Below are 15,260 nucleotides of genomic sequence, written 5' to 3'. Positions count from 1 at the left end.
ACTCTTACAATGCTTTCATCTATCCCCTGCCTATACTGAGACTCTAATTTCCCATTTCTCTCTCTTGAGAATAGACTGCTGACATTCCAAGTTCACCTTCAACTATGGTTCTTACAAACTAGAAATCTGCTTCTCACACGACCTCTAGAGAATATATATATATATATATATATATATATATATATATATATATATATATATATATATATATATATATGACAGAAGGCAGAAAGTATACCTCACGTCTTGTTACAAAAGAAGCAAATTGTCTATGCATGCGCTTCTCCTTTTCCTCTTTATGAAGAAATATCATGTTAATTAGTGCAACAAGTTCCTTTGGTTAAATTACCAGAAAGATTTGAAACATTTATAGTAGTACCCTGAGGAAGTCCAGTGGAGGAAGCTGCCTCTTGGGCTGCCAGTGCCTTCTTGCTAATTACATGGTAAATATCAAACAAAATGGTCTGAAATGCCTTCTCAACGTTCAATGCCTCCAATGCTGAAGTCTCTAGGAAAGATAGACTTTCGTTCTCAGCCAAGACTTGAGCATCTGCTGCTGAGACAGCTCTGAGATGATTCAAATCAGCCTTATTCCCAGCCAGCATGATGACAATGTTGGAGTCTGCATGTTCCCTCAGTTCGCGGAGCCACCTCTGCACATTCTCAAAGGTCTGCCTCTTGGTTATGTCATAGACTAATAGTGCACCTACAGCACCTCTGTAGTAAGCACTGGTGATGGCTCGGTACCTCTCTTGACCCGCTGTGTCCCATATTTGTGCCTTAATTGTCTTCCCCTCTATCTGCATCAAACTGAACATTATAAACTTGAAGTGACTACTACTACAACAACAACCACCAAATTTAATCACAAAATTTTGGGGTCGGCTATTGATACTAATTAGAGTTGGCTGCTTGTATTCTTGAAGTAACTACTAGTGCAGATTGAAAAGATATTTTGAAAGTTTGGTCCCATACAGACAGCTAATAATGCAGATTGAAAAGATATATTGAAAGTTTGGTCCCATACAGACAGCTAATAATGCAGATTGAAAAGACACACATGCACACAACACTCCTGCAAAGGAAGAAGAAACTAGCTAGTCATAGTTCAATGAGAGAGTAGAAAACAGCCTCAAGCAGTAACTAATTCCTGTTTCCCATTGCTCTTGTTTGGGCACAAGACAACTAGTGAGAAAATAAGGCATAATTGCAAATATACATTACACCCTACTGCATTTGATGCATTCAGAAGAAAAGGAATATTTATTCCCATCATTTTTCTGCACATCCAACATCAAGTTTCTCCAACAGCTTATAGGCTGTAAATATCTAATTCTCTATTAAAATGTGAGTGCATATCTATGTGACCAAAAAATATGTTCATTCAATCTTTAGATATAGTCAATGTCATGGCATCAGTTTCTTAACTGAAAAAGAGAAAGGCAACATCACACTAAGTTCATCCAGTTCAAACATGACACAGATAAAAACCAATACAACTTTTCAAAACCCAAAAAAAAAAGAAAAAGAAGAGCAGAGAATTACACTTTAGTGTGTGTTCCTACATCTAATAATTCATTCAAACATATTTTACAGCCATCACAGTAGTAAAATGGCCAATCTCCAATAATTCATTCAAGCTAAGAAGGATGGACATGGACACAACACAATATGAGATATAATGACATGAACATTCTTGAAAAATTAATACACGTGAATATGACAATTAATTAATTAACATCTTTAGGTAAATTTTATTTACAGACATATTTATGTTCATTTTGAGTAATCAAAATAAACAACAATCATCAAAATCTTTAAAAACATATCTACAATAAAATGATTCTTTTTCTTTTTTCACCCAACACATTGAGACAACAAATGTAGGGGTTTCCCCTACATGTCTGACACATACATGCTGAAGATTTTGAAGTTTCAATTACTAGGAGAAGAGCAAATGTCAATAAAACACCAAAAACATACATGCCAGTTAGAATAAATAAAAAGCAAGAATGTTGCTGGTTGTCTTTGGACAAATGGCTCTTTCTTACTCATAAGTATATGGGGTGGGAAGTGACTCTGAAGGTTGGCTAGGATTTGTGACTCGTGAGTAAATTTATCGAGAGAAAAAAAATTCCTACACACTTTTATGATCCACACACCTATACTATAAAAGGTTGTAACCCTAGATTACCAGTGACGCAACAAAGTAAATGTAAACGAATAATACTCTACCAAGAAATAAACAGAGAATCATTCACCAAAAACAAAAATACAGACAAAACCAACAATATTACAGGACCATTCTACTGAGTTATCAATAACCACCATAAGGACGGGTAATAAAAAAAATTATAAATCACATTTCAAATGTATTTATAATCCAAAACAACCTGCAATGTTCTAGTTGCAAATTCAACACCAATGGTGGACTTAGACTCCAAGCAGAACTCGTTTCGAGTAAACCTTGAAAGAATGTTCGATTTCCCAACACCCGAGTCACCAATCAAAACAATCTTGAAGAGATAATCATATGCATGATCCCCTTTGAATGCCATGTGGTCTACTTTCTACACCTCTTCAAACCTGCCAGCCAACAATTTAGACACATTATCAATCTCTCTGTATCGTTCCAATTTTATCAGATGTCTTAGAATGTACATAAGTACATATTACCAATCTCAGTACCAAATACAAAACCTTAACTATCAACTTGTATGACAAGAAGGAAAAAGAAAATTGCAAAATGTGTCTTCTTTTCAATATGCATTGTTTGCCTCAATGTCTTTTTTTTTCTTGAGAAACAAACGTGTGGTCAAAGAAAAGACAAGGAGAAAGAAGTACTAACCATAAAAAGATGGTGAACTGGCTTATTATGAGAAATATTATTAGATTGGAATCTTTCTAATTGTTGAAAATTTGCAGGAAAGTTTAGGGGAAGGGATGAGAGAGAGAGGGGACAAGAAGAGAGAGAGAGAGAGAGGACATTTTTTCAAAGCCAATGAGAATAAACAGAATAACGGACGAAAAGGCACTTAAACCGGCATTCATGTGGGAAAGAATGAGCGAAAGTTGGAAACTTTAAGAAGAAATACACGTTATTCTTAGTTTGAAAAATACTATAAAATTTTGTTTTTTATTTCCGAAAATTTTCAGTCCTGAGTCTGTTTCGGTTCCAATCTTGAGGCAGAGTGAAATTTATTTATTATTAATATAATAAATTATAAAGTATATTTGCAGAGATGTGTTACATGATCTGTAAATAAATAGAGATAGGACATATGTTGTACTCTCTTCAGTCTTGGGTGGCTGTTGAGAATTTTAAATCTTGAGTTAAATCTTCAGAGTTTAAATTCACCAAAATTACAAATTTTGAGTTTTAAGAGGAGAATCTAATGAACAGCAACAAATATACTGTATTTAAGTTTTCTCATATTTTGATTAGCATTATATTTAAAAGATGAAAAAAATCCATGGTACATACTATTTTTTATAAATACTATACTTTTTTTTTTTTTTAGAATACTAAGTATTTTAACACACACATAGAGAGATGAGAGAAAGTCTTAAAGAAACTAATAGTGATGTTAGTTTGATATATGATATTTAAGATGATTTTTTTAATAATTTATTTATAGAAAAAGTTAGAAACAAGATGATCTTATACTTTCTCGTTAAGTAACTAAATAATGGATAACTTGATAATTATATATAATTTTTTAAATACCAAAAATACATTTTATTTATTTTCTTCTGGAAAAAAAACTATTTTTTGTTATAAGATTACTTTTGAAGAAAAAAGTGAAAATTAATTTGATTTTATGAGTCGCATTAGTAATTCTCACAACAATAAGATAAGTGAGCATTGGCATTTTTCACCTAAAATGTTGGATTTAGAATTTTCGCAATTCTTGAAAATTATCTATTGAGAGATGTTCATAAAAATTGTAATTCTCCAGATTTTTTCAAACTACCAATTAAATTTTTATAAATTCTTAAATATTAAAAAAATAATCTTAAATTCTTATGTAAGAAAACACATCATTATAGTTACTCAAAACTGATTTTATAAATTGTCACATAATGGTTTAGTAGGGATTCCTCCAAATTGATTTAAAAGAAAACTTTTTTTTTTTTGGAGTATTCTTTTTCAATATTGAATGATGGAAAATAGTTTAAAAAAACACCCCCAATTAACTGTTGTTACATAACTATATTATGGAAGGAGTTTCATACACATATATATTTAGATTAGACTAGAGTATAATTTCTATTTTAGATATTAAAAAAAATTGTTATTACAAAACTGTATTATTTTAGCTCAATATTGCATGTGCGTTTTATATATTTCTAAATTCTTACAATTTTTTTTTGAGCATGAAAATGTGTTAATTCAGCTATAAAGTCATCCACAAAATTCCTTCAATTAGATACAGTGGAATTGCTCTAGAATATGTCCTTACTCCAACTTTTCTAATTTTGGACTTTTAATAATAATAAAATAGTGTGTTTGGATGAGTTTAATTTAATTGACTTATCTATACTATTTATAAGAAGATTCACTTCTTTGAACTGGATTTTTATGTAGTTTAAAATACCCTTATTAATGAAGGGTAATTTCTTTTAAAAATAGAGTCATAAATATCAAATAACGAATTTCATTTTGAATTTAAAAAGAGAACTCTTAAAATTTAAGATTTTTTTTTTCCTTCGCGTTCATAATTTTATTCCCTAAAATTTAGCATTTTTATTTATTTTTATCTCTAAAGTTTATCATTTTTATTTATTTATTTTTAAATAAAAAAATGTTTCTAAATTTTAATAAATAAAAATTATTAATATTTATCCAAAAAAATAGAAAATTCTCTTTGTTTTTTCTTCTGTTCCAGTGAATCTTATTTAAATGGTCTTTCCTTCCCTCCTAATCAGCTCATTTTTGGGCCAAGATTGTGGGCCTGACGGGGAGTGGATATGACCCAAGCGGCCAAGCCTTCCTGAAATTTATCTGTTATCCCACAAAAGTTAGGTCTTACTTAACCAGCATTGCAGCCCAAGTTATCATGAGCTAATTGGCCACGTCCAAATAGGCAATTTTTTTTTGGGCTTGTAGCATGTTATACACAGTAGCTGAATTTTTTCTTAAGTTTTGTGGTTCAGCAGCTTATTAGTCATTACAAGTTTCTATCTTTTATCTCAAAAAAAGTAATTACAAGTTGTAGATGAACATGAAGTAATTGTGATTATAACATTATTAGGAATCTTGCGCCTCAACTAGCATTTTTTAATGTTTTCTACAAAGAAATTTAAGTTTAAATCTCACAACCGCCAACCATCAGATCATTAAAACAAATTATTATAATATCCAACAAGCTTGCCTACGTGGTAATTATTTATATGCAATATCAAAAGTAACATGTGAAAACTTAGCATTGAGGTGGTATATGTCACTTCCAACCAAAAAAAGAAAAAGAAGAGAGAGTAAAATATATATAATAATCATTAGACTAAAATACCAATTGATGGATGTAGATGAGTTTAAAACTTAGATCTCTTATTTGACAAAAGTGTTTCATATTCTATTCTTGTGCCTTACAAGTCATAGAGTGCATAACATGTGATTCGATGGGAAAAAAAAAAAAAAAAAACCCTATATAATATTCCTTTACATCTAAAAAAAATTCAAAATAAAAAAACACACTTATATAATATTCTTTTATATCTAAAAGAATTTGAAAATAAAAACATTAAAAAAGAAAAAAATTTCCTGACTAAGGGTATAACAAACCCACACACTAGTTTGTATACCCTCTTTTTAAAGAGATATATAGAATAGTGTTCTCAGACAAGAAAACATCAATTTTTGAGAAATAAATTTTATTTTGGTAGGTTTACAAGTTATGATCCTGTACTTGATTAGGTTCACAATTTTTTTTTTTTTTTAATGGAATAAGGTTCACAATGTTGATAGTTTTAGACTAGCTTCTGTTATCCAGTGGCCTTTTTGCCGCCCTACGGTGCTAAACTTGGGAAGAAAAGGCAGAAGGTTCATGTCATACAAAATCTGACAAAAAAGAGAAGTAGAAGAAGAAGAGAAGAGCACTTCTTTTGGACCACTTGCGGATGAGAGAGCATTGGCCATTAATTAAGCCGTGTTCTATGTACAAGTAGTGCATTGTTCTTATCTCTCTGTTTCATCTGCATGAGTGGTTGCTCGATGGCCATGTACCACAGACAGAACAATTGCAAAAAGCATCAAACATGTTACTTGCTCATTTCAGTGACACTGACATGTTTGTATAGGCAAATAGACCGTTTATGTTCCGCACATCAATGTAATTGGCATGTTGGAACATGGACACATGTCTAATTTGGATAAATATTCGTATCTCAATGTGTTTAGTGCATTGGTATTCGCATCCCAATATGTTCAATGTATTAATGCATTAGACTTAGCTAAACCCTATACAAATGCACAATTTTACAGCATGTCAACTAGAATTTTCTCAAGAATTCAGACTTCAATTACTTGATTCTTGAAATACTTAATTCAGTAAATGTAGTGGTGTGCAGCCAACCTGCAGACCCACCAAAACCGACCTGACCCAACCCAATCCGTTGGGTTGGGTTGGTTTTTAGGGCTTGATGGTTAGGTTGGGTTACAAAATTTTTTCTGATAGCGGATCAGGTTGGGTTTGGGTTATAAAATTTCAAACTCGCCAAATCCGACCCAACTCACCCATATATTTAATATATATTAAAATATATTATATAATTAATAAAAAATTTTAAATAAGTAGTTCTTCCTCCTATCCTATATAAAAGCCAATATTAATGTATATTAGTTCATATATTAATGTATATTTTGTTTATCAACTTAGGTGGCAGGTGTGATATTTTTTTTTTCTGCTCAATTTAATAATAATAGTAATAAAAAAAAATTATCAAACCCATGGGTTCAACCTAGCCCAATCCGACCCATGTGGGTTGAATTGGACTTATGTAATGAGTTGAATTTTTTTTAACCCATCATGGTGGGTTAGATTAAAAAATTTTCTTAACCCGATCTAACCTGAGCCATGCACACCCCTAGATGTGTGAAGTTAAGAGATCATTCAAAGTGATTTAATCATATCAACATCTTGATTTAAAGATGTGGATCAATTACTTGGGGGACAATCATATTGATGTGACCGCCGTGAAAGTAGAGATACCCGCATTGTAAGCTTCCAACTAGGTTTTGACTAATGTTAGCCATAGCTGATAGAATATGCCAAAGCACCAACTTATGCTGCACAATGAACCTATTGTCAGCTGCAAATAGAGCTTATCCCAGTGCTATATAACTATGAGTTTGTGCTCATATGTACAGATAAAACAACCAGCAAACATTTCATTTCTGTATAATTTTAGCAACAAAATCCAGACCTATTGAATTGAGTGGCCCAATAAGCCAAATAGAAACTTTTTTTTCAATTTGCTTAAACCTTTTGCCTGCTATTTTCCTGTCTTATTTATTTACTATTATTTATTTGATTATTCTTAAAATGGCTAAGGCATTAAAAGGAAATAGAAATGGCACATTTTTAATGGATTATAAATATTAATACCTGTCGAGTCTCAGACATAAATAAGGTTTTTATTTTAGAAGAAGGGATCTTTACCACCAAGGATACCCAAATTCTTCTTGCTTATCATTGTATTTTCCTTCTAGTGTTGTAGTCTTGATGGTAGTTAATTGGATTGTTGAATTAATAAAAGTAAGTTTCCTTCCAATGTTTTTAACTTTCCACAATTAAGTCTTATTTAGTTTAACTTAGCCTCAAATTTACTTTTCTGCACATCTTTAAGTAGTTTTTATCCTTGAGTTAGCTTACTCTTGGTCTACTTTATATTAAATTCTCTTTATCTTAAATTCTGCACTTATGAACAGTAAAATTTCATAGGGTCTTTTTGTCCAGGTGCAAGTCTTGTTTGATTTGTACGGATTTTTAGTAACATTTTTTTTTGAAACTGAAATGGCAGTTAAACGACAAACAATGAAGGAGCAGTTGGACAACAGTGACAAAGAGTTTAAGTGTAAAACGGCAAAGAAGCAAAAGAAAGGAAAGGGTTAAACGCAACGTTTGAATTGGTGGAGAGTTAATTACTTATTCTGCTAGATGTCATTGTATCATTGGTAGATAGTTTGAGAGTTAGTTATGGATTTTAGGCGCCATTTTTGAATCTCTGTTTTTCATGTATATAAGTAGTTCTAAGCTAATTATTTTGTAACTGATTCTGTAACAATTTTCTTGATCAGTAAATGCAAGTTTCTTTTCTCCCGAAGTTCTCTCCAAGCTTTCTGTGATTTTCTGTTCTTTTACATGGTATCAGAGCATATTTTCTTTCATTTTCCTTCCTCCCAAACAAAGTTTTCTTTTTGAATTAGATCTTTTCTTAGTTTTCATGGCTTCCGATTCATCAAGCGTGCCTTCTTCTTCAACTGTACCACCTACAAGTGCAGTAATGGCAGATGAATTTGCTAATAATCCTTTCTTTTTACCAGCAAACAAGAATCTTGGTTTAATTCTCACATCCCAACCTCTCACTGGTCTTGAGAATTACACGAGTTGGGCAAAATCTGTGTTTTTGGCCTTGAGTGCAAGAAACAAGTTTGGATTCGTGAATGGTTAAATTCTAGAGCTAGATCCAACCTCACCTTTGTTCAATTCTTGGAGTAGATGCAATACTACAATCCTTTCATTGTTGACCATTTCACTTAGTCCTGACCTCAAGGCAAGTGTGATGTACATCAATTTTGCAAAAGACTTGTGGATTGATCTTAAAGATAAGCTGTCTCAGGAAAATACACCAAGATTGTTTGAGCTTCAAAAGGAGATTTCACACTTGGTTCAAGGTTCACTCTCGGTGAGTTACTCTTTTACCAAATTCAAGACTTTGTGGGATGAATTTGTCAATTATCAAACTTTCACAATTAGCACTTGTGCATGTGTTTGTGGTTCTAAGTCATCTTAGTTAGATGCACATCATAAAGAACATGTATTTCGCTTCTTAATGGGCTTAAATGATAGTTATGGAAACCTCATTAGGCAAAATCTTGCTCATTGATCCTTTTCCTTCTCTTAGCAAAGTGTGTTCTTTGATTTTGCAAGAAGAGAAAAGAATGAGTATAGGAAATACTGTTAATATGGTTCAACAGTTGGATGTTGTGGCAATGTATGTGAATAAAAATAGATCTTTTCGAGGAAATCAAGGTCATAACAAAGGTGGTGGGAAAGGAAAGAAGGAATGACCTGTTTGTACTTACTGTGGCTTTACTGGGCATATAGCAGATAAGTGTTATAAGTTCCATGGCTATCCTCCTGGATACAAGCCTAAAGGGGGTAACAAGCCAATGGCTAACCAAGTTTTAGGAAAATTTGGGTTTGATACTAATTCCAATGTTTAGCCCAGTGGATTGCCGAGTTTTAGAGTCCAATTTGACAGTATGTTTTAAAATTTGGTTAATACTCCACTTGGTGTTCAACCTGGTTTTCAAAATGCTACTGCAAGTGCACCTTTTGGTGTTGTACAAAATGCATCTAGCAGTCTTTTTGGTGGTTCTTTCTTGTAGCCAAGTTCACAATCTTCTCAGGTGCCCCATCTCTCAGGCTCAATGTGAGCAATTACTCACTTTTCTGAAAGGGTATATAGGTGCTGGATCAGGAATTGGTACTCAGACTAGTCAAGTTGCATCTGTCATGGCACTTAATTCCATTCCTACATCACTTCAGACATCTGTACCTGTCACACTTCAATCATCCTTGCCTTCTACTTCTAATTCAGCTTCTTGTTCATCTAATTTCTTAGGTAATCCCTTTTGGATTCTGCCTAACTTTTCTCATTCAGTTTTTTTTGCTCAAGTAGTAGATAGGATTATTTATAAATCTGATTCCTGGATTATAAATACTGAAGCCACTAATCATATGGTTCATTCAGTGACTCAACTTACCTCTATTACTTCAATTGTTAATACTTGTGTCTATTTGCCAAATGGGGAACAAGCCTTAGTCACACATGTGGGCACTGTGCATATTTCTTCTACTTTTGTTTTAATTGATGTTTTGTGTGTTCCATCCTTTGGTTTTAACTCGATTTCAATTAGTAAACTTACCAAGAACCTATTTTGTTGTCTCATTTTTCTTGGTCATTGCTGCTTTATTCAGGACCTTGCTCAATGGAGCATGATTGGTCAGGGTAGAGAAAGCAATGGCTTGTATTTGCTGGACTCTTCTATTTAGCACAGCTCTTCTGTTCTTACTGCTACTACCAATCCTCTTTCAAGCACATATATATGGCATACTAGATTAGGCCATCTTTCATTTTCTAAACTTCAATTGTTGAAAAATGTTGTAAACATCGATGTTTCTAATAAAGCTTCATATTGTGATGTTTGTCATTTCTCTAAATAGAAAAGGCTTCCTTTTTCCATTAGCAATCATGTATCTTCTACCCCTTTTGAATTGATACACTGTGACCTTTGAGGTCCTTTTGCTACTTGTACTGTTGAAGGTTATAAGTACTTTTTGACTATTATGGATGATTTTTCAAGTGGCACTTGGGTTTATCTTCTCAAACCTAAATCAGATACTCAAGTTTTACTTCCAAGTTTTGCTATTATGGTTAAAACTCAATTTAATAGCAACATTAAGACCATTAGAAGTGATAATGGTACGATATTTTACCTTAAAGACCTCCTTCACTCCAATGGTATTTTGCACCAACTATCTTGTGTTGGTACTCCTCAACAAAATGCCATTGTTGAAAGGAAGCATCAACATATTCTGAATGTGGCTATGGCATTGAGATTTCAATCTAAGGTTCCCTTGTATTTTTTGGGTGACTGCATCCTCACTGTAGTCCACTTGATCAATAAGGTTCCTTCCAAATCTCTAGGAAACAAAAGCCCTTATGAAATGCTTTTTAAAACTCCACCTTCTTATACACACCTTAGGAGTTTTGACTGCTTGTGTTTTATCTCCACCTCACCTAATCATAGGCATAAATTTGCACCTAGGGCCAGGAAGTGTGTGTTCTTGGGCTATCCTCATGGCATTAAAGGTTACAAAGTATTAGATCTTGATTCTAATTCTGTTTTCATATCTAGGGACATTGTTTTTCTATAAATCCATTTTTCCTTATGCATCTGATTCTCATCCTTCCACTTCTTACTTAGATGATTTTGTTTTTCCACATGTTACTTCAATTGTTCCTTGTTCTATTGACTTTATTTCTCTTTTACCTTATTCCACTTCTCAAGCTCCTTCTAATTCCATGTCATCCAATGACACTCCTATGCTTGTTTCATTAGATGCTCCTAATCCTAATGATTCTCTACCAGTTTCATTAGATGCCTTAATCCTGTTGCTTCTATATCAGATCCTGATTCTGCTATTGTCCCTATTGATCCACCTATACAACCACAATTAAGAAGATCCACGACCTCACATTCCTCCCTCTTATCTATTTGATTATTCTTGTAAGTCTGTCAGTACTAAACCTCAATCTGGTTTGCCATATACCATTTTAGATTTTTTGAGTTATTCTCACTTGGGTTCTACTTTTAAGTCTTTTTTCCTAGCTGTTAGTGCTACTCTTTCAGAACTTGCCTCCTTTCATTGGGCTATTCAATATCCTGAATGGAGGGCACTTATGGACAAAGAGATTGAAGCATTGAAGGTGAACAACACATGGACTTTGACTCTTTTGCCACCTGTTAAAATTGCTATAGGCTGCAAGTGAGTTTATAGGATCAAGTATTTGCCTGATGGATCAATTGAGAGGTATAAGGCTCATTTAGTTGCTAAGGGTTTCACTCAAAAATATGGTTTGGATTATTCAGAGACCTTTTCCCCAATTGTTAAATCAGTTTCTGTTAGGATTGTTCTCTCTCTGGCTGCTGTGAAAAGGTAGTATTTGCACCAAATGGATATAAATAATGCATTCTTACATGGTGACTTGATTGAGGATGTGTATATGTCCTTACCACTTGGTTTTCACAGCAAGAGTGAGGGTTTGGTTTGCAAGTTGAATAAAAGTCTCTATGGTCTTAAGCAAGCTTCAAAACAATGGTTTGAGAAGTTTCCAGCTACCATTTGTAGATGGGTTTTGTACAGTCCTGTAAAGTTGTTATTTACAACTATTTTGTGTTGACTTTAATTCCGTGCCAAATTTGATTGTAATTAAATTCAATCATATTTACCCTGTATTTTATGTGAGATTTCATTATATAGGTTGTGTGAGAGAGAGAATGTAAAGACTCAAGCTTTTATTAAAGACCAAGAGGATTTCCCGAGAAGCCTTCTGGTGAAGAGAGCCACATGTAGAGCACATGATTGGAATGTGAAAAGTCATGACAGCTGGTTTTCGCGAGCAATTCGCGGGTAAGGCTTTCCTGCGAAACATTCCATTTTACTATTTTGGCATATCTGCTACACCATATCTTCACCCACATTATATATACCCACATTACCCACATATTGTAAGGTGTGCTTTTTTGAGAGAAAACCCTAGCATACACACTTGAGAGTTAGAGATTGTTATACCCACAATCCTCTACACAATCCTTTTGTGGTTTTCCTCAAATTCCTACGTCTCCATATCCATATCCTTGAGAGGTTGATAGCCCAAACTTTTACCACACCCAATCTGAGTGTAAAGTGAGGTTTTGGTGCTGCTGGGAAGTATTGACAAAAGCCAAGCGTTGGCGGATGCAATCAGACTGAATTGTAAGATCCGGAAAGCTAGACAAGACACGACCGGTTCCGAGAAGCCTTGTTGGAGTAAGAGCTTGGAGGGCTTAGGTGCATTGAGTAGATTAGGCTTGGAGGGTCTCTTGCTATTCGTGCATCCCAACTTATTGTCTAATGGATCGATTTACTGCTTGGAGGGTGGTGGAGAGGTTCTTTATCGAGTTCTTTGGTTTCCTCTTCGACAACACGTCTCAGTGTTATCTTGTGTTTGCATATTTCTTCCCTACTCTTTTAGTGTTGATATCTAATGAATATAGCTTAGAGTAGTTTTATTATTTGTTTGCTCGCATTTACTCTATTCCGTATTTAGTTCAAGTTAAAGTAAAATCAACCAAGCCGTAATTTTTTAATTTGGGGGTCTAAATAGCTCTTGTGTTTTAGCACATATTCGAGCTTTCAAACATCTCCAATGAGTTGTCCCTCACTTTCTCCCTTAGCTTGTGCTCCCTTTGGTATTCTTCTTGAACTTTCTTGGCCACGCATAGAAACAACATTCTTGAGTGCATGAAGCTTGAAACAATTTGGCCTGTTCCAAGCATGCCACAAAGATGACAAAAATGCTTCACTTGAGGTCCCCTTTGATTTTTGGGTAATGACTTCCCTTTATCCTTTGGCTTTGCACCAATGGTTGTCTTTGCAACAACAGGGATCTCAATCTTAGGCTTCACTTCTTTGAGTTTCTCTACATTCTTGGCTGATACGAACCTCACTTCCTTTTTGGGTTCGCTGCTAAAGCTTCCTTCACTGATATGGCCTAAACCGGTCTTATCATGTGAAGATTTTTGTGAAGATAGCACACTGTCAAGTTTCTTGGTGAAAATGCGCTTAACCTTGACATTTGCTTGAATGATTTCAAGTTCAAGAAACTTAATTTTAGAATAGGCTTCCATCAATTCTCCCTTAAGTCCTTCTACTTCACACTTTGCCACAATCTTCTAACAAAGCATCATAGACTTTTTGATGGTTCTTCTCACCTTTATTGAGGCACACATCCTCATCATCCGAACCTTTAACTTCTTCATTGTCTGAATGCACACCAAGAAGAATTCGAGAATAGTCTAGCCATTTCCAAGTCTAATCATGGCTCTTATAACAAGAACAAGGCTGAAATTTCTGAGTGGTCCTACCATGGTGCAAAGGGACTATCCGATTGGTGCTCAAATAGTGACCCGAAGCAAAACCCACATCACCAAACCAAAAACTGGCATTTCTCAAATCCCAAGGGACAATGTTGAGGAAGAAGGTGGGGACATGGAGGAGGAGATTGACAGGTTCACATCAACTTTGGAGGGCTCTGCACATCCATCCTCCCAAGCACAAGCACGGGGACCCGATCGCCTTGATCATCTCATTGCACGGGTTGAGTAGATGTATGGTATGCTAGAATCTCATGTGCAGAACACCTCAACTCAATTTACCTACATCGAAGGCCAGATCACTGCAATCTCATCTCAAATTGATGATATGATGATAGAGGAGCAACGGTAGCACCAAAAGGGCTTCGAATAAGAATCTGAGCAGTTCTAGCCTCTTTGGCCATTCCGGTTAAAAAGGGGGAGAAAGTTTGAGAGGGAGATGCACAATTTGAGGTGGAGCTTAGCATAGCATATCATAGATATTGGTTTATTTTGGTGGTGGTTTAGTAGTTTACTTTTGTTTTAATAGTCTACTTTCATTTACCTTATAGTTTTTATAACTCTTGGACATTTGCATTGCTTTCTTTTAAAGCTTTAAAGTACTCTAGTTTAACATTTCAGTTTATTATTAGTACTTTGTTTTTGTATCCTTGTTTTGTAGCTTTTAAAGTGCTTTTAGATTAATGCATACATTATCTTTAGTACTACACACTTGTGCCATTGTTGGATCTTGTATCCTTAATGCAAATACCTTTTGTGTTTTGCATTGGTCGTGTGTTGGACATGCAATTGATTTTTGCAATACTCTTAATTGCATTGCGTGTCCAGATGATCATTTACTAGTTAAATATTCATTGTAGTCTTTCTTTAATGACTATTCATGTTTGATTAAGTTATGCTTCATAATTTATATCTTGTTTAATTCCTTGATAGCATTTTACTTGTTCATATACTTACCTTGTATTCAACTTGTCATAAGCTTAATGAAAGTTTTGTTTGTATGCGAGTGTTTCAGGATACAGATATATACGTGCAAGTGCTTCACAGTTTTTAGATTAGGTGTGAGTGAGTTTTATCACTGTTCCCAAACTCAAGTTTAAATCTAGAGTCTGTTTTAGGGATTTTGTCACGGAATAGCCAAATGGAGAGATTTTAAAGTTGTTATTTACAACTATTTTTGAGTGGGCTTTAATTCCATGTCAAATTTGATTGTAATTATGTTCAATCATGTTTACCATGTATTTCATGTGAGATTTCATTGTATGGGTTGTGTGAGAGAGAGTGTGAAGACTCAAGCTTTTATTGAAGACCAAGTGGATTTTGCGAGAAGTTT

General features: G+C 34.1%; 1 protein-coding gene across 1 annotated transcript; it reads right to left on the bottom strand.

The window, feature by feature from the left end:
* Positions 1–289: 289 nt before the first annotated feature.
* On the bottom strand, positions 290–2,558 carry LOC142641203 (ras-related protein Rab11C-like). The gene is made up of 2 exons (XM_075815607.1): positions 2,394–2,558; positions 290–800 (listed from the first exon to the last, which is right to left on the bottom strand). The coding sequence occupies exons 1-2, from the start codon at positions 2,556–2,558 to the stop codon at positions 315–317; spliced, it is 651 nt and encodes a 216-aa protein (XP_075671722.1). The 3' UTR covers positions 290–314.
* Between the last annotated feature and the right edge of the window lie 12,702 nt (positions 2,559–15,260).

Source organism: Castanea sativa, chromosome 6, assembly GCF_040712315.1.
Source record: "Castanea sativa cultivar Marrone di Chiusa Pesio chromosome 6, ASM4071231v1".
Lineage (NCBI taxonomy): Eukaryota > Viridiplantae > Streptophyta > Magnoliopsida > Fagales > Fagaceae > Castanea > Castanea sativa.
This window is presented reverse-complemented; position numbering and strand designations above follow the sequence as displayed.

Bases quoted from the DNA above. Each gene is read 5' to 3' on its own strand.
- LOC142641203 (XM_075815607.1), bottom strand. From the start codon at position 2,558: ATGGCATTCAAAGGGGATCATGCATATGATTATCTCTTCAAGATTGTT. The intron at 801-2,393 runs GTTGTTTTGGAT...AGTTTGATGCAG, and splicing joins TTGCAACTAGAACATTGCAG to ATAGAGGGGAAGACAATTAA.